Source organism: Echinococcus granulosus (genome assembly GCF_000524195.1).
Source record: "Echinococcus granulosus chromosome Unknown EG_S00065, whole genome shotgun sequence".
Classification (NCBI taxonomy): Eukaryota; Metazoa; Platyhelminthes; class Cestoda; order Cyclophyllidea; family Taeniidae; genus Echinococcus; species Echinococcus granulosus.
The window spans coordinates 54,929-82,636 of record NW_020170445.1 but is presented as its reverse complement, the minus strand read 5'-3'; the positions used below and the strand labels follow the sequence as shown (position 1 = coordinate 82,636).

The 27,708-nt window shown below is 43.9% G+C and overlaps 3 protein-coding genes across 3 annotated transcripts; 2 read left to right on the top strand and 1 right to left on the bottom strand. All coding sequences in view use genetic code 11, as the record gives it.

The window, feature by feature from the left end:
- Nucleotides 1-814: 814 nt before the first annotated feature.
- EGR_06871 (Diacylglycerol kinase zeta) lies at nt 815-11,477 on the top strand (the record flags this gene model as incomplete). Its single annotated transcript, XM_024496120.1, has 18 exons — nt 815-886; nt 1,691-2,082; nt 4,057-4,231; nt 4,482-4,552; nt 4,776-4,960; nt 6,261-6,316; nt 6,408-6,470; nt 6,823-6,896; nt 7,258-7,363; nt 7,964-8,160; nt 8,812-8,903; nt 9,063-9,200; nt 9,666-9,756; nt 9,837-10,315; nt 10,701-10,892; nt 10,937-10,973; nt 11,112-11,275; nt 11,368-11,477. The coding sequence occupies 18 exons, from the start codon at nt 815-817 to the stop codon at nt 11,475-11,477; spliced, it is 2,694 nt and encodes an 897-aa protein (XP_024349432.1).
- Nucleotides 11,478-12,455: 978 nt separating this feature from the next.
- EGR_06870 (Heterogeneous nuclear ribonucleoproteins C1/C2) lies at nt 12,456-17,604 on the bottom strand (the record flags this gene model as incomplete). Its single annotated transcript, XM_024496119.1, has 5 exons — nt 12,456-12,793; nt 15,601-15,897; nt 16,499-17,013; nt 17,084-17,150; nt 17,358-17,604. The coding sequence occupies 5 exons, from the start codon at nt 17,602-17,604 to the stop codon at nt 12,456-12,458; spliced, it is 1,464 nt and encodes a 487-aa protein (XP_024349431.1).
- Nucleotides 17,605-18,482: 878 nt separating this feature from the next.
- On the top strand, nt 18,483-27,594 carry EGR_06869 (marvel-containing potential lipid raft-associated protein; the record flags this gene model as incomplete). The annotated part of the gene is made up of 5 exons (XM_024496118.1): nt 18,483-18,596; nt 18,867-19,043; nt 24,743-24,841; nt 24,885-24,992; nt 27,412-27,594. 5 exons carry the CDS (start codon nt 18,483-18,485, stop codon nt 27,592-27,594), a joined length of 681 nt encoding a protein of 226 aa, XP_024349430.1.
- Between the last annotated feature and the right edge of the window lie 114 nt (nt 27,595-27,708).

Below are 27,708 nucleotides of genomic sequence, written 5' to 3'. Positions count from 1 at the left end.
GGGAGCAAAAATCGACTTTTTCCTTTAGCCGGGAAAATGCTTTCATTCCCGCTAGCTGGTGTTATCGTAGCATTCTAACTAGGGAACTTAATAGGTTTTTAAATTAGAATGCCGATTTTTAATAAGAATATCGAATGATTGCTGTTTTTTGCGTAAGTTTTTTACAAGTTCTTGATTATTAATCTTTATTTAGCCAATTAATTGAATAATTTAGTCATGCCTCTCTAGTAACTAATCACGATTTAGTGTGCTACTCAGTTATCTGCTATCAGCCAATCACGGTATGAACGGTCAACCAATGAAATCCTCAAAATGCTATGCAAAGCCATTGTCTTTAAACTGTGGATTTTTACAAATAAGCAATGGAATTTTCGCCTTATCGAAGAACAAAGATGTAACACCACCGCTGGAGTGTTTTCGTCCTAGATAGTTTGAGTTAGTAAGGCTCTTTACCAGCGTTTATTGGCCTAGTTTGAGCACAAGGATCAATTTTGATTGGTTAAGTGCTCTCTATTTAAAATGGGATTTTATCGGCCCATTTTTGTCTATTTTCTATTTACGAGACATTAAATTTTAAGGAGAACCTCTGTACCATGATAAGAAGTAAAATGTGACCAGTTGTCTTGAGCACTTTCTCCACCTATGATCGGTTACCTTCACATAAATTTGTCCTGAGCTCAGGAATAATCGACTTTGATTTTCAAGAATTGTTGGAAGTGCGCTTTTTGTAACACGAAACTTTCTTGTACTCAATCATAGGTCTCTTTTGGAAAAAGTTGATAATTTTGCCCATGCAAAATTAGAATACGGAGTGATGAGTCAAAGTAAATTTCCTTTTGATTCTACATCCACATTGGATGTCTTAAACTGCATCGAACAGGAGATGGTTCGTTCGACTACCTTGTTCTCTTCTTCGTTTTTGTATCGGTGGTAGAAGTCTATTTAAGTTAACGCATTTGCAAGGTCAAAAATGGAAAAGACAATCGCCCCATTGACTGCACCTTTTTGCTGTCATCTTGTCAACTTGAAGTAACCAGAGGTTTTTTCCAGGCTGATTTTGAAAGGCTACTGTGGTAATGAAAGATGATTTCCGGCAGGGGAGTTTTTTCGTCCCCGGCAAATCACGTCAATTTTATTCAATTATCTGTTGTAGAAAAGCCAAGATTAAAAGACAAGTCTTTCACTAATTCTTCCTCCCTTACACTATTCAAAATTGCTGAAGTGGCCCCCCATTGTTCAACCACCTTTAAATGCTGTTTTCGACATCTTTGTGAAATTAAAATTGAGCTTAACTTGTAATTTCCCCCTTCCCAAGGTCATTTGGATCACTAAGTCATCAGAACTTTTGGCTTTGAAAAAAAGACAGAATAATTCTTTTCCCTTTTGAACATTGTTAAGGCCATCCCAATGAATTGTTTAAATAAACGAACTTCGGAAATTGTACCATCGATGTGTGACTTTTTTCCCTCAAGTTTTTTTCCAGCTGCGCAATCACCAACCCTTCACTTCCATCATCTGTTTATCTGTTCATCTTTTCTTCCATTCATTCAAATTTCTCGATATCTTTGTGTCAATCCGCCCATTCAACCTCTCATCAGTGTTGGAATTTTTCCCAAAAAATAATTATTTATTTTGGAGCTCTTTTAGTACGTAAAAATTAAATTAATCGGGTCCGCTTTTAACGTCCTAGGCCTCCAAAGACGTATCCTTCTGTCGCAGCCCCTCCAATCCCGCTTTTAGCCTGGCGCCTGTAACGCTGAAGCCCTCGGCATCTGTAGAGGTCCTTGATAACCGTCATCACAACTCAAACTTCACAGGTGACTTTGTCGTAACGACCAGCGCATCAGCTACCGGTCTCTCCCGCCTCCCCTCTCCTCTTGCCTCTCCACGGCCCGTCTCCTCGGCCACGTGTGACTTTCCTTTCGTGGTGAAACCGTCATGTCGAAGTGCCACCTGTCCTCTTGTGGTGTTTATCAACCCCAAAGCTGGAGGAAATCAGGGTGTGAAATTGTTGAAAAAGTTCCAGGGTCTGTTGAATCCGCGACAGATCTTCAGTCTTACCGAGGGAGGACCGAGATTGGGGTGAGTTACGGATAGTGCCGATCGTTGGCAGTTGTGAAGTTGTTGAAGTTTTGAATTTATGGCTAGACGAAGAGGTGGATGAGAGAAAGGACGGAGGGATGGATGGACAAAAGAAAAAACAGATTTGGAAGGTTTAATGAATGACTGGACAAATTAACAGGTGAACCAATGGGCGGATGGGTGTTCCGTTTGACTTCAAAGCTCAAAGGTTATAAATGAGTGCTCCCTCCTGTTGACTTTCCAGTTGATTTAACTTGAGAACCACACACTTGTCATTCTTGTTTGAAGCCAGATCCGCTGGTCTCGTCTAGCTTTCTTGTGATCCCCTCGCGCCGCAGTTCTAGGGCTTTGCTTCACAATTCTTACTCCAGTAAGGTAATTCTCAAATATTTCAAATAACCTTTAGATGAACTCTAAACTCGAGTGTGCCTCCTCGGCATACACAAATCCACTCTTTGACCACGAAAAATGCCAAAGGTGGATAGAGAATTACTCCTTTTGGTTAAATTTTAAAAGCAATGAGACCTGGCAGAGGACCATTTAGGCTTCTTGTCACTTACTAGTCTGCCTTCGCTCTCATCCCTCCCAACGCAACCGAAAATTTCTTGAGTGTTCTTTACCAGACATAAAATGAAGCATTATCCATCGTTTTATACTTTTGTATCAAGGGTCGGGAAAAAAGAAAAAAAAGTCAGGTGAATTTCATGGTGCCGAACCACATTCAGTAGGACTAAAGGGAGGGGGGAGGAGGAAACGGGTGGGCAAGGCAGTGAATGAGTTTTTAAAAAATGTTCTAGTAACTTCTCTCCAGGTTGTCAAATTGTCAAAAAGAGATAGCAAACTTTGTTTACTTGTTCGCACCTTTTGAATAAACACGACGAGAGGGAGAGGTGAGGCCCGTTTCTTTGTCCTGTCTCCCTGTCGATTGTTTTGAGCCAAAAAACGAGACTCACATTTTTTACAATTTCTCCGAGCTCGAATATAAGTATTTGGCACCTAATTTTTTTTCATTTTTTCCGCTCTCCTTCCCTCGTTCCTCCGAGACTTGAAGGGTTGAAGGGAATCGGTTCTGACAATCGGTTGTCAGAAGCAGTCAAATCCTGTCAGAATCAGTTCAACTTTTTTTCGCCTGTCAAATAGACCGTTGCGTGAGCTTAGATGGTGTCGAGCCCCCCAGCTAAAGTGAGAAGGAGGCGAGGTCTTTGTTGCAGGTGTCGTTGTCTTTCGAGCAGGCCTGGGAGGCACGTTGTGTGTGTGCGTGAGATCTGGCGGACGGCCAAATTATAGAAACTGTCGGCGACACGCGATCCTATCCAGGTTTCGCCCGCTTATGTTACTTACTCGATCTCGGCCTTAGAGTGATTATCGGCCCCCTTAAAGCACATCTCTTTGTGATATCAGCCAATCAGGAGGGAGGGATGGTTACTCTACCGTCTTAAATGTTCGAGGATTAGTCGTGGAAATGCTAACCCCTGGAAAGTTGAACGAAGGGTGTTTCCTGGGCTTTAGGGCGTCTCCAGCAGTTCCCTGTCCCAAAACGACATGAACTTAGATCGGTATCTATAAGATGTTTTAACCCCAGGTTTGACAACTTTGACATTTCGTTTTAAAGGTTAGTTTGGTGCTGTTGTGAGGCCTTAGTTCACGCTCGGGTCATTTTTTAGGATTCTTTTTTGACAATGTTGGGCTTCATGCTGTTCTGATTATTCGGTGTCCTCCAACGGGAGGACGCGTCGCATCGCCAAGTGGACCAGAGCGCAGTGCTGGAGCTCATACAGCAGCTAGAGGAATAGATGTACCAATGTAGCATTTAACTGCGGTGATAGAATGTTGGTCGTGTCTGTCCTTAGATTCGGCTTCTATTTCTTAGCATCCTTCCTCCTCGCATCCATCTATTTTAACAAATCACGGTAAATTGTGATCCCATCAACATGCTACCTTTGCCCTCATTTGGATGTTTTTCATACCTTCCAGTCTGGAGTTATTTGGTCGTCTACCAAATGTCCGTGTCCTTGTCTGTGGTGGTGACGGAACTGTGGGATGGATCCTCTCAGAAATCGATTCTCTCGATCTCCATCCCACTCCTCCTGTGGCCATTCTCCCATTAGGCACTGGAAATGACCTGGCCAGAACTCTTCAATGGGGTTCGGTGAGTTAGATGTACCACTTGTTTTTTGGGTCTAGGCTATGGGAGTCCCGCCTTTTTGATTGACCTTTGGCCTCCTGTCAAAGGTTATACAATTCCTTCATTGCTTAAATAACCGCCTGGGAGGCAGATTTCGTTAAAATACTGCCTACATCATAATACGGCCTCCACGCAATTGTTGCAAGAGATGGCTCACTTTTCGTCGTATAACTTTATAAATTAGGTGAGGAATTTCTTTCAACACCTCTTTCAGGGCTATGTAGACGAGCCGTTGACGAAGATCCTAACTTCAGTTGAAGAAGGTCGCGTCATTCTTCTGGACCGGTGAGTTGACCGGTGTAAGACCTGGTTAACATCGATATAGCGATAGGCTTGGTGGAGGAAAGGGCAGAAGAAAACGGTTCCTGCATCTCACTTACCTAACCACCACCGTTTCGTCTGATTGTGCGGTTGCAGTAGACGGATGACCATCCATCCCATGGCTTAATCGACAGATTGTTCTATGCTGTCTCTTTAACCTGTTGGATACTGTCTTTTTTTTCGACAGATGGAACATTAAAAGTCGCCCACTCACTTCAACCGAATTCAACCTCGAGGACGACATCGAGATGTCTTCTTTTAGTGGAGGTGGCGGGGTACAAATGTCGGATAAGTTGCCCTTAAATGTGATGAACAACTACTTTTCTCTTGGTGCTGATGCTGCTACTGCGCTGGAATTCCACGAGTCCCGAGGTATTTCGCCCAATGCTTAAGTTAATTCCTTATCAAATTTTTTAAAACCATATTCTAATACGTCCTCAACCGGTGTCACATATATGTGACGCCAGATTTTCCCTAATTTTTCCGAGCAAGAACGCCAGGAAGAATAAAATATTGTCACAGATTTGTTGACAAGTAGTGAGTCACTGAGTTGCTTATCTGACATGGGCTGTCGATGTTTCGGTGTTCTGTCTTTACCCTACTGCACCTCTGATCCTCTCCACGATGTAATAAGATCGCCTACATCGAAAATAGAGCTTCAGATAAATCTTTTCAACTTTCTTTCGAATAATGAAACATAGGAAGCAATCAGTCTTGTAATTATCTAAGAAAATGCACTTTTAATATGTAGAAGAAAGGTGGAAAGTAGAAATCGTGACCTTTTAAACTGTAGGTGTCAAGGTCATCGAGTGCAAAATGTGCCTGCCTACCGCCTAATGATTCGGTGGGGTGTCACACCGGACGGGAGTAGTAATGACCTTTTGTATGCAGTAAATGATCCCTTTTGACAGGATATGACTACCACCTCTGCAAAAAGCCGTGGCTCTCCCCCCCCCCCATTCCCCATCGGAGCACCCACTTAGCCCTCTTCAAAGGGGGTGAGAGATTCTATCATTTGAGATACCTTTTTTCCAACCTGTCAGTGAAAATGTGGGATTTTAAAATTTCTGCCCCCCTTTTTTGCCCTGAAAAGCAAAAATGGAAATTTTCTTCATACGTGAATTTTGGAAAATGTATCACTACTCTGACATTCCATTTGCTTTCCCATGTCTGAAGGAGCTTTGTTTTTTTAAGAAAAAATGAAGTAAGTGTTTCTTTTAAAGAAGGAAGGCGAAAGATGAAAAAAAGTTTTCGCTGATCCTTTTGCCATTGCTGAAGAAGCTTATTTCTTTTTTGACTTTTTTGACCTGTCGCCTCCTCGGTTACCTTTCTGACCTTTTCACCTTCTTCCTCCTCGTGAAATAAAATGTTTTTGTGGTCTTAGGGGTGGCAAAAAGGTAAATAAATAATTAGCCTTTAATTACATTTACCGGCATCCCGTTAATTATGGGTGTTTGGTCCGCAGTACCAGAAAAAAGGGAGAAGGGGAAGGGCGCCGTCTCTTTCCCCCCCACCCCCGCACTAACCAAAATGGCATTATGAGGAGTTCGGCTCTTGGCTTCTCTAAAAACATAACTTTTTTTTTCTAATGATAGGCGATACAACTGAAAGAGTTTTCTACTTCACACTTTTGTTTTTTTTCTCCGCCTCCTTTTTATCCCCTTCCTCGCAGAGGCTAATCCGGACCGATTCAACAGTCGCTTGAAGAATAAGATATTCTACGCTGGGGTATGACCGCTATCTCATTAATATTTTATTACTTCGGGCATCTTTTGTTAGAGGGGAAAAACAAATGACTTTTGCTGTTCTTTTTCCACAGGTCGGAGGAATGGATTTAATACGCCGGTCGTGGCGAGATCTCTCCGACTATGTCACTCTTGAGGTTGGTAGTTTCTTTCTTTCTATTCATTTTCACCTTTTTTTGCACCAACACAAAAAAGGAATGGGGAAAAAACGACCAAAAGCTTAACACAATCAGATGCCATGTAGCTGCTGCCCCCGAGTGAGACATGAGGTGTGTCGCCAGATCGCTAAAGATAAGCAGATCTTCTCCCTTCTTTATTTTCCCTCTTTTCTACGGCACCGTGACAAGGACCTGGATTATTTACAGGCATATTGTTTCATCTTGTTAATGCCGTATTGGCACGGAACAGGGGCTTGTAGCTACTCTTTTGCATTAGTGGTGATACTTGTAGACTATTTCACCTTAAAAATTTCCTCCTTTTAAATTTTAGTGCGACGGAGTGGACATGAGCCACAAGTTGAAGGAACTGCGACCACATGTCTTGCTATTTTTGAACATTCCAAAGTAGGTCTTTAACGCTGAGAAGTTTTCTTGTTTGATGTTCTCATTGATTCGAAATTTTTGCGGATCCTTTTTAACTCCAGTAAATATCGCTGCAATAGCAATTACCGTTTGTACATCCGAAAATTTTAAGTTGTATAACAAAGTTGAAAAAAAGAGATTTCAGTTTACTCATTCTAATAGTTAGAATTTGGAAAAGAAAAATCTTGCACGTACCTAATTGGGCGATCGGCACAAATTCACAACTGGTTCTCTGCACTGATTGGTTGGTGTTAGTCAATCAATTGCAGGAATGTTCGTTTAGAAAGGATAATTTTTTTTGCCACAAAGTACCCGTTTTGGAATATTTTTCGGTTCTTTTCAGATACAGTGCTGGGACTGATCCGTGGGGTCACTCCTCCGACCCTGAGCTGCAGCAAAGTATCGATGATAAGAAGCTGGAAGTTATTGGCCTAACTACAGCCACATTAGTGCGTTTTGCTATGGAAAATTTTATATTTTATCACTTTTTTCCTTTTTTGAGTTTTGCTTACCTGTTAAAATGATTTGAGTATTTATCCAACTATCAGCTGTGGACCTTCATGCCACCAACGTAGAGACCAAACTGCAAGACGATGCGGAGTCTTGTTGTATCCCTGCATAGTTAGAACAGATATCATTTTGACTCTTTGTGGTCGTCGCACTTCCACATCACTCGTAACAGTTTTTGGGTGAATGGATTAGCACAGTGTAAAAATTTGTAAGTTCGATTACGGCGTTGCCTCTTACAAGCTTGGATGGGTTCCCTTCTGTTTGTGCTTGCGTATTCTGCCACATCACATGCCTTTCTTTGTAAGTCGTACTTTGGAGTGTCTTTGAAAGTCTTCATTGTCTTTCACGAGGAACAGGTGGTATCGGACATGTAGTGTAGCGACTGAGCTACCTTTGAAGACATCCGCCTAAACCAGTCTAGAGGTACCTTTACTGCAAATGCATGAGAATTTGAGGTCATTAGCGGCGCAGACTTTTTCCCACTGAAGTCAATTCCACGGATAAATTACCTTAGAAACCATCGATGTTACTGTTTTTAGGCAACTTTACAAATGGGTGGCCACGGTGACCGAATCTGTCAGTGTTCCGAGGCCCATCTAATCACCAGAAAGACCATTCCAATGCAGATAGATGGTGAGCCATGTCGTCTTGCTCCCTCAACCATCGACATTCGGTTGTGCAATCAAGTCTTCGTTGTGCAAAAGACACGTCGTGTTGAAGGCAGTTCGCCAGCTCAGTGAGTCTCCACCCTTTCCTCTCTCAATAGTGCAGCACTCTTAAGTTCATCATTAAACAAACTGAAGTCATGTAAGTAGTATAACACCATTAAATTAGCATAGTCAGTAATACTAAGTAATACGCACAGTCCAATGTTAATTCAGTTTAAATTTGTTCATTTGGTCTCTTTTTGGGTGTACTGACGTATCTTTTCCCCAACTTGCCTCATTTTTTGCCCCATTTCAAAAATCCGGTCAAGTCTACACGATATTTCGCATCATTTTGTTGATAAGCTAGCTTCACATGCTCTTGTATCACTTTAACAACTGAAACAATCATTTTGCCATTTAATGACCACTTTTTCCTCACCTTATTAACTACTTTTTATGTGAAGAAAAACCGTTTTTTTCTTTTTCTGGTGGCGGTGGTTGAACTGGAAATTATTTTCTCCATTTTGATTAAAATTTGCACTTTTAATCACGGAAACATTTACAACTTTTCCATAATAAGTGAATGGACTTATTGGTTCCTTCGAAAGCCTCCTTCTGTGTCGCGATAACCCATTGCCTCAAGCCAGAATGCGCCCTACCATCACCGCACTCACTGTGACAGCTTAGCCGATTGTTTCCGGATCGGGTGATCAAGTTAACCACTCGAAATTGTTTTTTAGTTTTGACGCAAGTGGTCGACTGGTAAAAATTTACATTATCTACCCCGGCCATAACGAGGTCCCCGAATCACTTGACCATCTGTGCAAAACTGGTAAGTGTTTTACCCGGTATTTTATGACCTTGCTCGCTAAATACCTTCAAACTACAGTTGAGGTGATTGTCTTACGATTCCTTCGTGTGGGAAACGTGAGGCTTTTCCGGTTAGATGCTACAGTTCTTGTTAAAAAATGCATTTTTTGTCTGCGCACAGCTCAACGCTTTGCCAGCCTTCGAATAGGCGCCTACGCTGACCTCAATGCAGTGCGGCGTCAGATAAAACATTCGCGAAATCCACCCAATTCCAGTGGCAATGCTGTCTCCCTTCCCAGCAAGTGGATATTTTTGGACTGTAAGTCAGTATTGCTGTTGGAATTTTGCAAATAAATGTGGTCTTTTCATCTTATAATTATTCTTGCGGCAGTGACAGCCATCAACGGCCAGGTATATGGCATCGATCCACACATGGAATCGGCGCATTTTATAACAGACATTTTGTCAAATGACAATGAGCTGTTTCTAATTAGTCAGGACGGAATGCACGAGAAGAGCTGCAGTGTTGGTCCATTCTTTCTTTCAGAAGGCAAGTATTTTTTTTAAATGATATTAAGGACAAAAAGATCGATCTGTTCGCAATTATAATGTGGAAACCGTATCATTTTTTCCTCAAAATTTCTGCAGATATTTCACGAAAAACGTCTGATAGTTCACAAATACCTTGGGATATTTGCGGTCCTGTGAACGCAAAAGTACGTTTAAAACTGACTAATTTTTCTTCAAATCTACATTTGCTATAGTTTTTGATGTTTTAATCCAGGTTGGTCATGGACACCGAATGAAGCGGATTTTGCTACACAAATCACTGTGAGTAAACGTTCGGATGAGCCCCAAATCATTGTTCGTGAAACGTGAAACACTATTTTCTACTTACAAGTATTTAAGTAGGCCATTTGTTTGCAAAAAGCAGATAATGTGTTATTTTTCCCAGTTCCGCGGAATTCCATCGAAGGGAGGTCTTCAAGAAAGTCAGTTTCACCGCACATTTGGGTACCTCCTTCTCTTGTCCCAACCTCAGCGACTCGACTGCGGAAGGCCTTAGTAGTGTCTACCCCCAGGCTGAATATCGTAACCGTTATGACGAAGACGGAGGCGCCCCAGACGACATTGATAACGATGGAGCTAACACCACTTCCTCCATTGCCTCCACCCAATACGGATGTTTTCCCGATTGGCGACATTGGCGTAGAATGCCTCCGAAAATCTTAGTCTCTTTGGCAACCTCCAAACGTATCAAGGAGAGTAGTGTTGGTGTGGCGCCCAATCCTGTCCAGTCACTGAACTGCCTGAGTTCAGTGGCTGAAACACCATCGCATGCAAGAGATATACCGTTGGCGAAGATCTCTGTGACCAGTGATCCGGGTTTCGCCCTGAATTTTCACGGTCTCGTTAAGAATAAACTCCAGGCGTGTAAGGAGATCATATCATTGCGTTCCTGCTTCATTTTCACCCAATTTGCAATGAATTGCCAATTTGAAATTCAAGTTTATAAAGCGCAGTTAGGGTAGTTGAGTACTCCGCCCCGTCCTGGGCATTGATGTCAACATTTTCAGTTGTTATCGACGACAAATCCACGAAGATACAAGATTTGTCATTTAACTATCAAAAGTGTCATTCCATTTACGAGAAGACGGTGGGGTAGTGAATTCGGAGCATAGCGCAGAGGTTCCTTCAGCCTCAAAATCTCGTTGATTTTAATGGGGCGTTTTTATCTGAGCAGTTGTACTGAAAAGATGTGCTTAAAGCTTGATAATACGCCTTAACAACTGTAAAAATCACATTTTTTTAAATGCAGATTACCTCTCTGCCTGCCGATCTGGACACATCCAGGGCGTCCAAAGTGCACTGGAGGCTGGACTTTCACCAATGGTAGTAGATCATATCACTGGAAAATCCGGTCTCCATCATGCAGCCAAATTCGGACGCCTTAACGTTGTCCAATACCTCATTGAGAACGGTACCTGCTCACCACCTACTTATTACCTTTGTAAGTAAAAGGGTGTAAATGAATTTTCCTCTTCTTCTCTACAGCTCCCAAGGAATTGCTGGAACTGCGGGACTACAAAAGGTGAGGGAATATGCCAGATAACGGTGCTATTCGTTAGATCCAGCACCGATGAATACCTTTACTCGACAAATAATGAAGGTTCAGTCCGAAAGTGTTGTTCTCGCTTATATCTTGCAAATGGCATTTTTTTTACCCTAGAAAGCAAACAGCGCTACATAAGGCAGCAGCAAGTAAGCGTCGACGGATTTGCGAAATTCTTGTCCGGGCTGGCGCCTGCACTGGCTGTGGAGATGCCAATGGAGACACGCCAAGCGCCCTTGCCCTTCTCGCTGGTGACAAGAAATTGGCACATTTTCTACAAAGTTCGTGTTTTATCCACTTTGTTTTAGCATTGGGTCCAAATCGTTGGTCTTGACTGCGTTCCTTTGGCATGACTGTTTTTATTCTCCTTTAGGAGAGGAGCTGATGCAGCTGATCAAACGGAGTAATGAGGAGCTTCCGCCCAGCAGTGCCAAATTGACATCGCTTAGCAATCTCGTAACAGTCCTTCCACGTTCACCGTGATTTGCATCCATTCCACTGTCACTCCTTTTTTACATAAAATACCAGAAACAAAAGTGCGCAAAAACGTGACGAAATTGTTGTACATACTGTGTGTGCGATTTCCAAATTTATAGATCGTGTCTAAACCCAACAGATTTTGGCTATTTCAATAAAGGGTGCTTGGATCATTGCAGTGATCTTCCGATCTTCTTTTTTCAGACAAATAGTCAGTCGTTGACGATGGTTTGGTTGAGGAAGAATGCCTCGTCGTAGTTGAGCACATCGTCGCTGCCCCTATCGTACAAATTGGCTGTCAACGCAGTTTAGGGCACGAGGTGTCTATCTCGGCATCAAGGAGTGGGCGACAATGCGGTGAATAGGTGTGCCTGTAGGCGGTTTGTGAGCCGCTCATGCTGCAGAGCACTTCGAACCTCTAGTTGGCTGCGGACACAACCGCCGAGAATGAGAAAGAAACCCTAGGACCCTTATGAGGCCTTAGAAGGAAAGATGACCTCACCGTTATCTGGTGGGACTTTTGTCGGAACCCATTTACACTCATGTGCTGTGAAAAAATGAGGCACAGCATGTCTTGCGAAGGCTGTTCGTCCCTCCAGTAGCATTTCAATCTCCAATACATCGTTTAGTAACCCAACCTTTAATAGGTGGCATCCACCCACGTAAAACGACAGGCGGAAACCTGCATCTCGTAGCGGAACAGTTAGAGGCAACATGTACATTCAAGGGGTAGCTGCGACAGCTTCTCTCCTTCCTCGCCTCCGTATGTCAACATCAAGTTCTTACAGATAGTAATCCTATCGAGGAGGCGCAATGAGATAAATATGTAATGGCAAAATCACCCAAAAGGCTCGAATGCATATACAAAAGGGAGGGAGTGGGGAAAGTAGTTTGAACTGAAAAGGATAACAAGAGAGGGAAGGATGGAAGCGCGCAAAGTTCTGTACACAGATGCACCAAGAAACCCTAATTTCACCGGCGAAGTCAAATAGGGACTTTAGTATCTTCACTGCTGCCAAAACCACCAATTCCATCAACGTCTTCGTAGTCTTCATCGGAATGCACAGCATTTTCTTCGTTTTGCGAAGGCTGTTCAACCACCTCCTCCTTCAATTTACGTTCTTCCTCCTCCCCAATTTCTGGTTGCTGCGGACTCGGCGGTTCCGCTTCCTCCTCATCTTTCATAGATGGGGAAAACAATTTGGTGGTGGAAAGAGTGAAAATAATCAAATTATGCAACGATTGACAGTGAGAGACGAGCTCCCAGGCGCTGTGAAACTCCTCTCCGCAGTAGGCGCAGTCCATGCTATCCGGTTCACCCGCTGTAAACAACAGAACATCGCTACTTATAATAATTAAGTAAGGCGCACCCCACCTAACGTGATTGTCAAATTGACGACCCTGTCCCATCCAAATGGTTGCACTAAAAGTGTTGCTAAGTTAAAGATCTAAAAAAAATACAACAGATTTTGGCCCTCCCTTCCTTACTGACGATCACTACTTAGTACTGGTGACGAAAAGTGCTGAACAATTTTACGACAAAACAATCTGTTTACCCCTACCTCGGTTGGGAAGGAAGAGTTGATGTAAAAGGTAAGAAAGTGGGTGCCATGGGGGCAGCATTAACAGATGACAGGAAGCACCATCAAAACGCACCAAACACTTTTAAATTGGTTTTCAGCTGATTAATTGACTTTTGGTGTCTGTACAATTAATCCGATGGGACACTTCGGGGGCCTCACACATTACTACATTTCGGCGAGACTGCGCTCACATTATGTGAATGTGCGGTGAACCACAGACACGATCATTCACTAGATAAATGTCAAACAATTGTGGTGCAAACCAAATCTAACCCTCGCGATGTGGTACCACGCGAGGGTAGTTGGAATGAAGTTCCAACCTTACCCTTCCGAGAGAATCACAAATCTCACCACATAAGGCATAACTTGGCATATTGGGAGGGAAGGAAGTACCGCTTCATCCTCCACATTTCTCTCAACGTTATTTCTTTCCCTCCAAGTGATAAGTATCGCCTTTTCCCTGCACTAGACAATTAAGTACGAAGCAGAAAACGAATGAATGAGGAGGGCCAAGCGCGTGTCTTGCTGAAGGAGGGTGACCAACATGTTCTGAAACACGACACAGATTTGCTTGATAAACTTATGAGATAAAAAAGAGGACGACCTAAACCGCACATCTCAGGCTGCAAGGGCAGTTTAGAGAATAACCTGGAAGTATCTGAAACTTTTTACCACCTTTTAATGCATGTGGGTGGAAATTAATGTACCTAACCTATACTAAGATTTTCATAGTTGAGAAAGAAGCAAACAAAGTGTTTCATCATCACGCCTATTAGACATGACACCCTAGTCTCAATTCACCTTAACCAATAGTGAGAAGTAATGCATTTCACCATCAATAAAAGAGGATCTCTCCTTCTCTTTGAGTGTGATGCAACTTCGAGTAATGCTTTCTGGGCGGCACACTTCGCGACCGCCTACTGCACCTTCTAAGGTGTTGTGTGAATTTACTGTCGAGAAGGCTCTCCTCCCTCGTAATGAAGTTGAAATCCGTAAAGTAACTCGCCTCAACTGACATCCCTCAACTTCAGCTGACATTATACGATTTGATTAGTGAAAAAATAGTGGAGAGCACAAATGAAGATGGATGCAATGGTTGGATAGGTAGATAGAGAGGTAGATGGCGGGATTGTCGGACAGGTAGATAGATGAATCGGTAGATGAACACAGACACATGCCCATATGCCTTAAAATAAGTGCGTATAAGCGACAGGAGCCGCAAGTGGAAGTAAGGTAAAGAAGACAAATGCATCCAAAGCCCGGCAAAATTTGTTAGCTGGACGATAGTGAGAAGCGAGATGAATGAATATGAAAAAGAGAAGGGTTGGAAAAGAGCCAGTGCCAACTATCTGCTCGCTCTTTTTGTCCATTTGTTTTCCCATCTCCTTAGGGCAACTCCATCCCCGCCGACCTGAAAATGACTTCAAATAGGAGACCTCCTAAAGACAAGAAAAAAGGGCTGGGCCAAAATTTCCTACTAACTTTTTTATTACCGAATTCTAGAGAATGACCTTACACAATCCAAACGTGCTCCAATTCACCACTACACACACATGACTGCAATCACACTAACAAATCACCAAAAATTAACTAGGAACATACAATTAACAAGAGCTGCTAAAAGTAGGCAACACTGGTAGCAGAGAGGAGGAGGAGGAGGAGAGGAAGCGTCCCTCGACTTATCTTTTGATGGATAGAGGAATCGAAGCGATGGTAGACCTGTAAATCTCAAATTTGCAGCCCCTCACATGAAAATGGGGAGAATAGGCAAGTGCTTTCCGAGGTCTGCAGAAGACCCATCAATAAATACGCACAAAAAACCGCCTAAAGCGGGGCATTAAAACGAGAAGTAGAGGTAAGACACCAAGGCGAGAAATTGAGTCAATGTTAAGTGAACCTTTTTTCCTCTGGTAAATGAGTGGTTTGAATTGAAATGAAGGGAGTGAACAATTTCTTTCACAGTGTTACACCATTGACGACCGAATGAAGGAAATTTCTCAGACCTTAACAAGCCGAGGTGGATAAAAGACTCGTGGCAGTTAGTCGTAACTTGAAAAAAAAACCAAAACAATAATAAACAAAGTGACGAAAAGCGGTCGCGACATTTACTAGCGCAAGCCACACGCGTCCGAATCTGACCCACTAAACAACTTTCAAGAACACAAGTTAACATTTGGAAGAAAGAGGACCACTACCTCGCGGAGTGAGCAGCCAAGTTGCTATCAGAAGTGGACAGCGGTGGATTCGAGTTACCCTAAATGCACAATTTCAAGGAAAAATAGCGATTTTAATTTTTGAAGGTATGGGCCATTATTCATACATCCTTCCAACGACAAAAAACAGGTAAGACAAGCGAATCTGCCATTTGCCAAAATACGGCAATGTTTACAAATGCCTTGTCGACTAAAAACAAATTAATTAAATCGCCAAGAGTGAAGATTTAACCATGAAGAGATGAAGTTTTTAAAAAATGCATCAATGGATCCAAGAGCGCATACAAAATCAAAATCTGAGGCTCGTGCAACACGGTAACTGTTACCACTCACCCATCTTGCAGCGACATTGCGGCGTAGAGGCAGCAGCGGCGACAGCAATGGCATCAAGCGAGCAGCAGTCGGTGGACTTGTGTGCAACAAGCACGTCGACGCAATCAAAGAGACGGCGACACTGACCGCAGATGAGGATGTCCTCACCGGTGCAGGAAGAGGAGGATGAGGCAGCAGCAACAGCTGGTGTAACGGACACCGTCGTCGACGTTGTCGTCGTCGTCGTCGTCGGCGGTGATGCTCCCGCCGTCGCAGCAGCAAGAACTCGTGTTGTATCCTCTCCCTCACTCGATGTAACTAAAAGTGGAAAGGGAGAGGCGTCTGCCTTTCAAGACATCTCAAGAGCTAACTACATAGTTACTTCAACCGTTCATTCTGCGCTGTTGATGAAAAAGTCACAAGGATGATGGGAACGGTATAGATGAACTCATTAATGGAGCTGGTAGGATAGAAAAATTTGGCGTCTCTCCGCCTCCATCAAACGTTTGACGAAATGACTCAGTGGTCAAGTATTTAGGTTAAAAGAAACAAACACCGCCTAGACGCCATACCGCCTGCATAATTACTCAAGCAATCCGCACCTTCAAAAGGCAACTCGTGCCAAACTACACAACTACAAACGTTCTGCTGGTGCATTTGTTGAAAAATCAGTTAAAGCGCTTCCTGTGATAACGAATGGAAAGTACCATCAAGCCGAAATCAAAATGAATGAGTCGGAAAATATTTGGACAGCTAACACCTAATCTAAAGATGCTCGAAGCTAAATATCACAGTGATGGCCATGTTTCACGATAAAACCATTTGCCACGCGTATATTTTGAATCCTACTAAGTGACGTACTACTTTTCACCATTAACAACCAACATAAATTGAATAGTCTTGAAAAAATAAAACTCACTTGATTGCAAGTCAAAGCCATTGTCAACGGTCATGCCAGAGAGCTTGTCCAAAATGACTGAGTCGTTGGTTTTGGAAGTTCTCTTTTTAGAAATAGACGACGACGAGTCGCCAGAAGCGGTGGACTTGGGGGAGACACTTCCCCGTTTCGACGCAATCAGAGGGACGAGATTAGTTGATCTATTGTTACCGGTAGAAGAGGACCCAACCTGAGGATTCTCCAGCCGAGTGCGTTTTGCTGTAGAAGCTGATGATTGTGGATGAGAAATACGACGATGGTGTGGTGGACGTGAAGAGGCTGCAAACGATAGCTTTGGCATTTTTGGAGCGGTATTCAATAATGGGTTGCCGAAAATACCAGGCATGTTGAACCCAACTGTTGAAGGACTGTTATTGCTAGTGTTGTTATAGCGACACTGCTGGTGGTGACTCATAAAGCCCAGCTGAGAAAACTGCCCGCCGATGGCAGCTAGTGCTTGATTTTGCAGCGCTAGATCGATCAGATTGGGTTGATTGCTATACAAAATCAAAGGAGGGTATATTAAAAAATGACAGCCAACAACAAGGCTTTGTAAAAGAAGCTTACCAAAAAGTGTTTCCGGCATTAGGGCGTCCACGTTTACGGTTTTTCGGTTCAGACGCTATAGTTACGTCTACGATAAATCCATCCAAAATATAAAGAAAAAAGACGGGTTCAAAGTCCAAAAAGATAGCAGACCCATAAACAACAAAAGGGTATAAACTTTTTCAAAATCAAGAGAAATGAAAAGAAAGAACGAACATGGAGCTGAAGAGCAAAAATAAGGTGACCTATGTAGAAGGAGTGATCGCGAGAGCAACAGAGGACAACACTTTATTACCTAGCTCCATGCCAAAGTAAGTTTTTCCATCCTCTCCACGCACTGCTGACCGTGCGTGCATTTCGTTAGCATATTGGACAAAGGCATAGCCCTTATGTACCGAAATGCCAATTATATCACCATATTTCAAAAATATGGCTTCCAGTTCGGGCTTTTGGATATGAAGTGTATTTAGGTTTCCGACAAAAACCCGGGACTTCAAACTGACTGGATCCATCCTATTAGTAATGTTACTGACACCAATCATCCCTCGGAGAGAAGCAGAGAAATGCAGCCAATCTTAAAGAGTACCCAAAGCACGCAACAAATTTAAACAACAACAAACGGGAGGTATTTCAACATCAGAATAATCCGACTAGTAATATTTTAAAATTATTATATTATTTTGCCTAAGTTACAGAAAAGATCAAACTGTCGAAAAAAATTTGCAAGGTATTACATGCATTTAAAAATCCATTTTGAGAAAATTTGACAACTCCCCTGGAGGTAGCCTGTCTTATGCAATTGTCTGGTTACACTAACATTTGCTTAAACACGCAATTGATTAAGTGTCACTGCAGACGCGATATGTGAAATGTTTGATTCATGAAGAAAATATTTGTGAAGAGTTTAGGGCCACTTAATAATAAGCATTTGGATACAAATTTAATAGGCAAAACAATAAGCAATGCCGTAGCATCCCGAGACCCCCTGAAGACGAAAGAAGACAAAATACTCGGGCAGAATATATTCAGCGCAGGGAAGGTGTCTGGGCTATTCGCGTGGCCCGAAGGGCCAGCCCACCCAGCGAGGTACAAGGGAGCTAACTCAAAGTACAAAAGTGGGGCCTCACCAATACCGAGGGATATACCACTGTCGTATTACAATACCTTCATTTGTTCTAAGATGATGCTGCGTAAGATAAAAAAGCCTGATTTCCCTTATATGTTCACAGATTTTCATTGCAAGCATTATTTTGCCTCATAACGTTAACTGTCTTTTTAAATACTTTTGAAGAGAATCGCCTTCTTAAAATTTTTGTCGTGCAGAAGTTAACTTCAATGAGGACGATATTTGTTTTGTTATGCCAGCCTGAACACTGCTCCGTAAGCTGAAGAATTCAAGGTCGGGCCGGGAGAATTCGAAATGGAACGGCAGGTGTACCAAACAACTTCTGAGTGGGATGATCCAGCGAAGGATCGCTTTAAATACAACCCTGCTTTTCTTCGAGATAAACATGGCATTTTTAAGATTATTGAAGTGGGTTTTCCCTGCATTTTGTCTTCCAAATGTTTGCACTTCATTTCATTTTTCACAGTTTCACTGTTATGAATTCATTACATCATTTTTTCCTTTGTCGGTTGCCATTTTACTGCTTTTGAATTATAAACTGTCGTTTTTTGGTACGCACTTTTTGTAATGTCTGTTTACACGCTTTGTGTTTCATAATAACTTCTTACGCTCCTTTCCTATTCTGCTTATTCCTTCCTCATTTGTAGTCAAATTGCCCTCATTTTTTTTCATTTGTAGATAATTCTGACCATTTGCGCCTTCATTTGTGTTGGGTCGCACTTTACTTTTCGTGACAGTGGCTCCGGTGGATGGATTAATTTCACGTTGTCGCTCTCTCTCATCATCTCCCTCTTCTTCTTCTTCGGCTATCTCTTCAACCTCATTCCCTTCCTTCCCGGACCATGGGCTATCATTGTACGTTCCCGCTTCCTTCATTGACGTCTCAATTCCATTTTATTTGCGAGGTGTTCAAAGTCTTGTTTTTACTTTTGTCGACTTCGCGGTTTTGTCCGCGCAAAGCAGCACACTTGCATAACCTACTCAGGTGTGCATATATCCACTCAATTCAATAGTTACGCATTTTGTATCTGGTGCTGCCAATGTTCTCGAGTCTAGGGTAGAATTCTGCTTTGTCCCTCGCTACAGTCCTTTTTATGCGATGTACTGATGCTGTGTGCGTGTGTCAGTTCTGTCTCACATGTTCACACATTCGATGACCCAAAAGCGGGACTGCTGGAACTCGCACTTGGAAAATGCATGAGAATATTCTCTTGGTACATTTGCTGGGGCGGGAAGGGGAGGTGAGGCTCCGACCCATCTTTTTCTTTTAATGTGTGTCTTTGGACGAAATAGCGACATTCAATATTCCTTGTTTTTTGTCTATGTAACTAATTAAATACTCATGAACGACTGCAGGTGCATGTGTGAATGACTGTGATGGGTGTGTATGTGTGTGTGTGGTTTTTTCATTGGATCCGTGCTATAATGCTTGCATGTGCACAGCCACGTAAGCGCAGCCACTGCCACGACTATTTGCGAGGGTGGTGCCATTGGTGATGGTGACGCCAGCATCCTCTATCACTTCCCCGATGTGCTGGTGTGTGTGTATGTGTGTGTTCAGGGTTAACTGAGTTGACCAATATTAATGAGCGTGCGTGCGTGCACACATGCCTACATGCAGCAAGGTGAAGGAAGGTGGAGGTGTGCTTGTTGTTTATCAACACCCCCCATTATTCTTCTGTCGGTCTTTCCCGCGCCTAAATCGATGCTTGAACTTTATCTCCCTTCCCTCCTTTCAAACGTAGGTAGTAAGGAGAGGATTGGTCTTTGAACGGTTGAAAAGGTAAGAATTATTAGGTAGCCAAACTGCAGCGTGATTTTCAGCTACTACTTTCCCTCCGCTGCAGAGGAAGTTTTAGGTTCCGAGATTCTTTGTGTAGTGAGTGCCACTGGTGCATTTTAGGGCGCCAAAAATGTGGCCGTCGCTCTACTTTAAGTGATATTACTTATTGGTAGAGGTCGAATTTTGCCACTTATATGCGAAATCAAAGTGTGTTATCTGTGACGTTTGGTTTAGAAGGCGGAAAACCGGCGCGTCACCTACATGTGACGCCAGTGACGAACGTGATGCATATTATTTCCCAGAAGCATATGCACACGCTGATACGCATTTTCCATTTTTTTACGGATTTTTGCTATCGAAAGGTGGCTGTTTGTGGGGCGACATGATCATACCAACCGTGGATGCGTTTGATGCAAACGTTTTAAGTTGCGGTGCGCTATAACATGCATGCACCCTGTTGTGATGTATTAATGTGATAACGACCGTATCTAGGATACCAGACAAAAAAGTTTATGTTCTACGCTACCCTGCGTCTCCTCGCACAGATGAACTGTAGAGTTTACCTTTTACTAGCCACCTTTCCTCAGCTCCGAATGGGTTCTATCTGTGCTGCTGTTAATCACCGTAACTCGAGCGTCTTTTTCCCCACAGCTTTGTATGTGAGCAGGAGAGGTGGTACAATGAAGCCCTCTCGGATTTTACCTATGTTTATAGACTCCATCTTAATGCAGTTTTCAAGTCTTTCCTGTGGTGGCTGCAGCACCACCACTTTGAACTGATCGTTTGAGCTAATAAAGACAACTTTTTGAGCCCTTCCTCTACGAAACATCTTAGATAAGCAAAGAAGGCGCTTTTTGGTAAAAAACAGATTTAGAAAGTTGCTTCTGCCCTTCTCATCTAGAGACATTGAAATGAGATGTTATCTCTAGTTTCTGGGAAGAAAACGCGAAAAACGACTTCCCTTGGAAGTGAGATATTGAATTTCATTCTCTTTTTTTCTTTCTTTTTAACCGTAGATGTTTTTGCCTTCGTTACCATCGTCACGGAGACTAAAAGGTACCTAAAAAATCTCACAGTCGGCGATTTGATGGCGTTGACTGGTGGCCGGTTTGTTGTTAAACTTCCAATCTGGTAGGAAGAATTGGCACTTCATTTTTGGTCTTTTTTTTAAAAAAAAGGAGGAGAATGAAGTGCCAGACCATGGTGTTTTTGTTTCACTCATGTCCAAAGTTCGAACTTACCTCTCCTATCCTCCATGGCCGATCGTGTTTGCACCGAGTGCACTCGTTGTTGTGTCTATTCGCCTGCTTTTTCTTCCTTGAATGTGGGTGGAATTTGACCTGCAAGTGGCTGCTATCCCATGACACTGATCACTTAAGGACACTGTGACACTTCAGGCGCTCTATATGTGGTTACGCGGCTGCGCTTCCTTGCCACTGGTGAAGAGTATGTATGCCTTATTTTAATGGTAGGACTCCCAACTATTGCCTTTTTGGATCATTTCCATCAAGACAGGGGTTTTCCAGCTTCTCCAAACCTTCCACCATTAACAGCACTTGTTTAGAGCGATTGTCATATCCGTGAACCTCATTGCTGATTATCACCACGAGGCTGTCATCACTTTCAGCCGATGTTGTCTTATTTAGTCATCACTTCTCCCTCATTTAGGGGGTGGGTTTGTTATTCGGTAACACTGTTTCATGGTGACGACAAACAGTTAAGTTTTGCTCTCTACCAGTAGCGTCTCAGAAGGGAGTCGCCCTAGCAAAGGCCAGGAACATGCCACAACCACTTCTCCTTCTGTCTCCTCTTCCTTGTTTTAATCTCGATCTATTCCGACCACCGCGCGTGATTCAGTGTTCGGACAGGCACCACATGATGCGTTGAAGCAGCTCTAATCCTGTACAAACTTGGCATATGATTTGCTGTAAGGCGTCTCCATTGCATCACCCATCACTTCAGAAGAAAAACCTTTTTTCACTCAGTAAGCGACAGCTGAGTGCTAATCGTCGATTTCTCCTCGATTCCCTCCTTCAAAAGGAGGAACTGCACATTAGTCGTTCTCTTAAGCCGCCTTTAAGTCGTTTTAAACATTTGCCCGTTCCCTTTCCAGTTCTTTTGGCTCGCTAGAGCAGAGTTAAGACCTGAGGCCTGTTACGCCATTTTTACGGAGACAACCCAACATTTGGGACACTTCAAGCTCTGAAATATGGTAACGGCGTCTTTGTGTTTCAATGTGTTTTTTGGATTCAACAAAGTTGGAAGTAATGTAGCATCCCGTCGAGTTTCTCTCTGAAGTCGCAACCACCCCGGGGTAGTATGTGGGCATACACTACCTGCTGGCGAACACCCACTGGCATGACTCGACGAGGGCCGTGCTGCGCAGGTTGGAAGCGTAGTCTGCCGAGACTGTGAGGCACACCCGCATCTTTAGACACACACACCCATGCACATACATTCGCACATAGGTGAAAAAGCACCAAATTACTCCACAGTACCTTGGTAATTACGTTATGTAAGGGGCATAGAATGCCCACATTTTCCCACCGTGCCCTCCCCTCTCGTGTTCGGTCCTCTACTCTACTCTAAAAAAACAAGGAGGGGAGGGCGTTAATTTTCCACTTCTGCTCATTTACCGGAATTTATGCAACCTTTGCTTCCTGCATCGCCTTACAGGAGGTCTTTTTGTTCCAAAGAAAAAAGGGGTCTGACTTCTTAACCACATTGACCAGTCTACGATAGTACCTCCCTTCCTCCTCGGTCGCTCCAAACGCGTAAGTGAGGTGATAAGTGCTGCGTACTTCCACCATTTTGCTAGAGTGCTCCAATTTTGGACAATGCTTTCCAAAAATAAATCTGCCCCTTTTTCCCAGAATGGCACGGCAACCTGGTAGAGCCTTCTCTGAAATACTCGAAAAGGGGAAGTTTAGTCGGGTGGTTAGCTTATAGCAGAAGCAAAGAAGCCAGAAAGCGTTATTTCTACTGCCTTTTCCCACACTGCATGATCACCGATCTAATTTAGACCGTCTCAAAGGTAACTTTTGGTCTCTAAATCCTCACTGATTGGTGGATTCTGCGCCTCTGGCTCCGCACTAATTGGTGGGTTTTCCTAGTTCCTCAGTTGCCTGAGTCGTAGTTTTCTCAGGCCTATCTTGTTCGCCTTTTACAGCCAGGTCACCACTGGTTAAGGAGATTTCAAAAAGTGGAAGCAGTGCGCATGTCCCTAACATGAAGTCATCGCCCCGCGATCACCTTAACCATCCACCTCCGTGCACAGGGAAATTCCCCCTTTTCTCGTGAAAAGTTCAGACTTTCTTATTGCCCTTGCCTCTTGCATCGACATCCAGTAGGGGTTAGCTGTTGCCACGGGGTTGTCCAATCCCTCGCCTCACCTATGTACTTTTGCTGTTTAAATGCACTTTTGTCTGTGACTGAAAGCCTAATTTGCCAACGTGGGAAAACATGAACCAACACGTTTTCCTCCCATGATTTGTTCTTTCTAAGGGTTACCTAAACCGTCAGTCGACTTGAACTATGCCCCAAAAAGTTGTTTATGAACTAAAAAAACTGCGGAGGAAAGAAAAAGGAGGCTTAGTAATTTACTTTGGCATCATTTGAAGCCCTGCACCGCGACAGCCTGACCTACGGGCTGTCCCTCTTTTTGATTGGCTGTTTGTGGTGGGCAGACGTCTACCTTACGTGGCACCATCATTTGATTCGTAGAGGGGGTTTACGGATTTCCCCGAAGCTGAATCACAGAAACGGAATCTGGCAGCATTTGTCCTTCCCAGAGCCTCGCTATTTTCTCCACGTAACCCATAGAAGTCACCCCTCCACTAACCACTTCATTGACAGGGGCACCCCATAGATGACGCAATCATCCAAGTTTAATGGATGGCGTTTAAATCGCCTGCCGGATCGTAAATTTCCGGATCCACTAAAGGGTGTTCGTTAGGTAGCTAACACATCCTCCAGTGACTCCACTCCACTCTGCAGTAGTCACTTGCGGACTTGGCAACGAGACTGTGCTTTCACATCTCAAAATGACAGGACCGAACACGTTGGTATCTGCGTCGCCAAACAAGTCTAAACACAGATATAAGAGAGTAGCTCCAGATTATAACCAGCTACCCCGTCTTCTCGGCTTCTTACCTGGGGCTTCGCGTTGCTGGTAGCGCATAGGCGAGCTAATGACTGTCGTCTTGGCAACGTGCCATGAGACGGTTGGGCCATTAAGACCCACCTAACTGAGGGACACTCAAATCAAACTCGGACTTTTGGGTCTATGATGTGGTCTCCTGAACAGATAGTTATCCATCCGGTACCTGGAGGACAGCTTTGATCTGAAAAGACTTGTTATTACGACTGAAGCGTTCTGGACTAGGCTGCGCTAAGCTGGTGACGGTTTAGAGGGCTAGTGTCCGCCATCCCCATTAGGAAAGGTTCGCCTCTTGTGCAGTGTCAAAACAGGTTGTCGGCATCGGCCTCTGGAATTTTTCGCCGAGTCCCCACCATCTAACGGTCTAGCGTTGCCTGTAGACGCGAGCAGACATCTGTGTTGATTTGGGGTTTTGCGTTTTCATTTTTTGACCGCTGTCTGCTTGGTCGGGTGTGTCTGGCGTATCCACCTCCCCGTAGCCTGTTGGTGCATGCGTAGGGAGGCACACTGGCCACCACTACGGCAGCAAAAAAAGAGCCCGCGGTCCTCCAAGTACCCATTGATCGCTGGCTGTTTACCGGGCTGTTTTTTTACTTGGCCGTTTTTCTGTAGGACTTCGTTTGCCAATGCCTTCTCGCCTTCCTCATCCTCATCTCGATGATTGTCGCCGCGGCATTTTCTCCCTACTCCTCTGCGGCGATTGCAGCAGCGGTAGGTGGCTTTTTTGTGGCTCTTTTTTCTTCCTCGTGAATAGCTGTCTTGCCAACAACTTGAGTGGCTCGTTTTCGCCAGGGTGTCACGAGATTTGGCAGCCGTGACTCTCGCCTGCGAATCGAACGCCTCTTTTTCTTCGGGCAGACTCGTGAGTTGAGGTATATGACTTAAGGGGGGGGGGGGGAGAATTAGGTGGCCTGAAAGTCATCCGCCGCAGGATGTGGTCATGTTCAGGTGAAACCCTCCCACAATAGTCGTGTGTATGTCATGGCAAGACCTGGAGAAGTGCTAATCCAGGCGAAACTCCTGACTCCTCTCTGGACTATTTTTATTTTCCCGTTCTTTTGAATCCTCCTTCCTTGAAGAATGCCAATTAAACCTGATGGATGTGATTTGAGTCTTTTTTACTGTATCAAGACTGTAGACCCTGCCGAAGTAGGGATTTGAGTGACTACTCGAGATTAACGTGTCAGTGACAGCGTTCATTCACCCCTCCATCACTTGCGAAGATCATGGGAACCACTAGACAGCATTAACAGACGATAGGAGGCTCTAAGAACTACCAAGCAAACTAAGAAAGACGCTGCAGGCATTTGAAGTGGTCTGTCGACTGACTGACTGACTGGCTGGCATGTGATGAGAAAGGACTTTTACATTCCAAAGTCCCTTGAGCAAAGGCGCATGTGCTCACTACTCAACCGGCGACTTGCAGATGCTAAGTTTTCGCCTTCAAAAAGGTCGAACAATGCCGACTAAGATCTTTCCTCTTGACACAGCTTGGAAGTGTGCAAGAATAGCTTCTCCAGAAAGAGCCAGGCGAAATAAACGCGCATTTTATAGGAAAATGTAAAATCCCACCGTCGCAGAGTTCCTCTTGGGGAGGCGATTCGCAATTTGCGGCGATGTGGGTGGGGAGAGTGTTACTGACTTCCCTTCCTTTCTTGTTTGCCACCCCCTGCTTTGCCATCAGGCATGTGAAAGAGGACACAGGGCCGGGGAAGGCAAGGATCAGCTAAAATTGATGCGAATAATCTTAAGGTGCTAGGTTATTTCCCTCCCCATTGATCAAACGTTCCATAATTTCTGTCCATTAATTTGCTCCGTTTCGGGCCATTTTTGCCTCCATTATGTCCGACTCGTTTACCTGTCCAAATGAGGGTTTTCCCACCCACTTCTTGAAAATGGTTTTATGCATCTGTTTGCCCGCAAAAATTTGCTTGTGTACGTGCGTGGGAGCTAGGGCGGTAACTCGGTTGAACTTTTTGAACCACCTCTAACCCTGGCATAGCCGACTGACCGCAAACCGTACGAAGCAGTGTCGCATCAATGATGGAGTGCTTGTTTAGCTTAACCTGCCGGCAACTTTTCAGGATATGCTTTGGTAACCACCTCTTCGAGGGGGTAATCGCCGGTTTTGGCTTGGACTAGTGCGGTTTAAACGACCTCGGAAGCAGAGATGGGCTTCACTGATATTCGGTCGGCGGATGAATGAACTGAATTCGCCCGCTGGCCAGGTATGAATCAGAAGAATATGTTGCAACGACTGTAGATGGACTGTCTCGGTGCTCTAAAACCCAAAAAAGGAAAAGCATACAATTATCCTCCCATCTGCACACCTGTCACATATATGTGACGCTGATGGGAAACGTGTTAATGACTTCTGGACAGTTCTAACTGCCCTCCGTCGATGGTCAGTCACCCACTTTTGGCGACAGAGGATGTATTCAACGTCGTTGAAAGACGTGAGATATAAAACGTCTGTTTTTCAAACCAGCCTTCCTTGTGTCGACGTGCTGTCAGAGCATGTTGTCTGTGTAATGTCACAATGCGGTACGCGATGGTGAGTCACGGAAGGGGGTGCTTAAGTGAACTTTTTGTCACAGCGGCGACTAGTTTGACAGTGTTTTTCTACATCGTCTCGGTATCCACTTGGCAGGTGGCAAAATCACAAGACCAGTCTACTCGCATTCAATCAAAATTTGCGATCCGTCATCGGAAAGCCTCTACGTGATGCCTCCAAAAACGGCAGCCAAGGTCGGGTTGGATGGAGGGGAGTCGGGAATGGATTTTAGTTAATGGCACGTCTAGAATTCAGCAAGGCAGTAAATACTGCTCATTTGCTTTGAAAAAAAAACATCCCTCCTCTTTGAAAAAATGGGGGAATGCTTTTTCCTGACCTCATACAAGTCAAAGTGTCATCACTGCAGTTGGCACGGTTTCAACGGACGCTATCATTTTCAATGCTTTAGCATACCACAGACTGTTTCGTTTTAACCTGTCAAAGGCGCTTAATTTAGAAGGGCGAATTCTAGCAGCGACTTCTAGTTGAAATCGCTTACAAATTGGTAAGGCTCGCCTCTAAAAGCACCGTGCTTTCAAAGTAGCTAGTCAAGGGGAATAAAATGCTTCAACCCGTTTAGAAGTGCAAGAGACGCTAATCTTTCAAAAAATGCCTAGGAGTGTGGCTCTATCACCTTGATCCGAACAGGCCAATAAAAGGGACTTAAGGGGTGGGGGGGGGGGGATTGATTTCTCTCTCTCAGTTACCTTTTTTCCCCTCCTACTAGGTGTTCTGCGCATTCTTGTCGTTGTGCTATCTCATTGAGACTCTGATTCGATTCTCCGTTAAACGCGAGGGTGATAGAATGGTTATTACCACCCATGGCGTCTTTCGAAGCAGTACATCTGGTGGCGCTGCCTTTCAACGAGCACCCACAGAACCTGCTACCGATGGCTACGGAATGCCTTGAATCACCCTCATTGTGATAATAAAGAATATTCTTTAGCCTTTCTTTTTCTAATCTCGCTTCATCTTCTTCACTCTTCTTGTCTACCTACTTGTTTACTCGTTTATCTCATTTTTT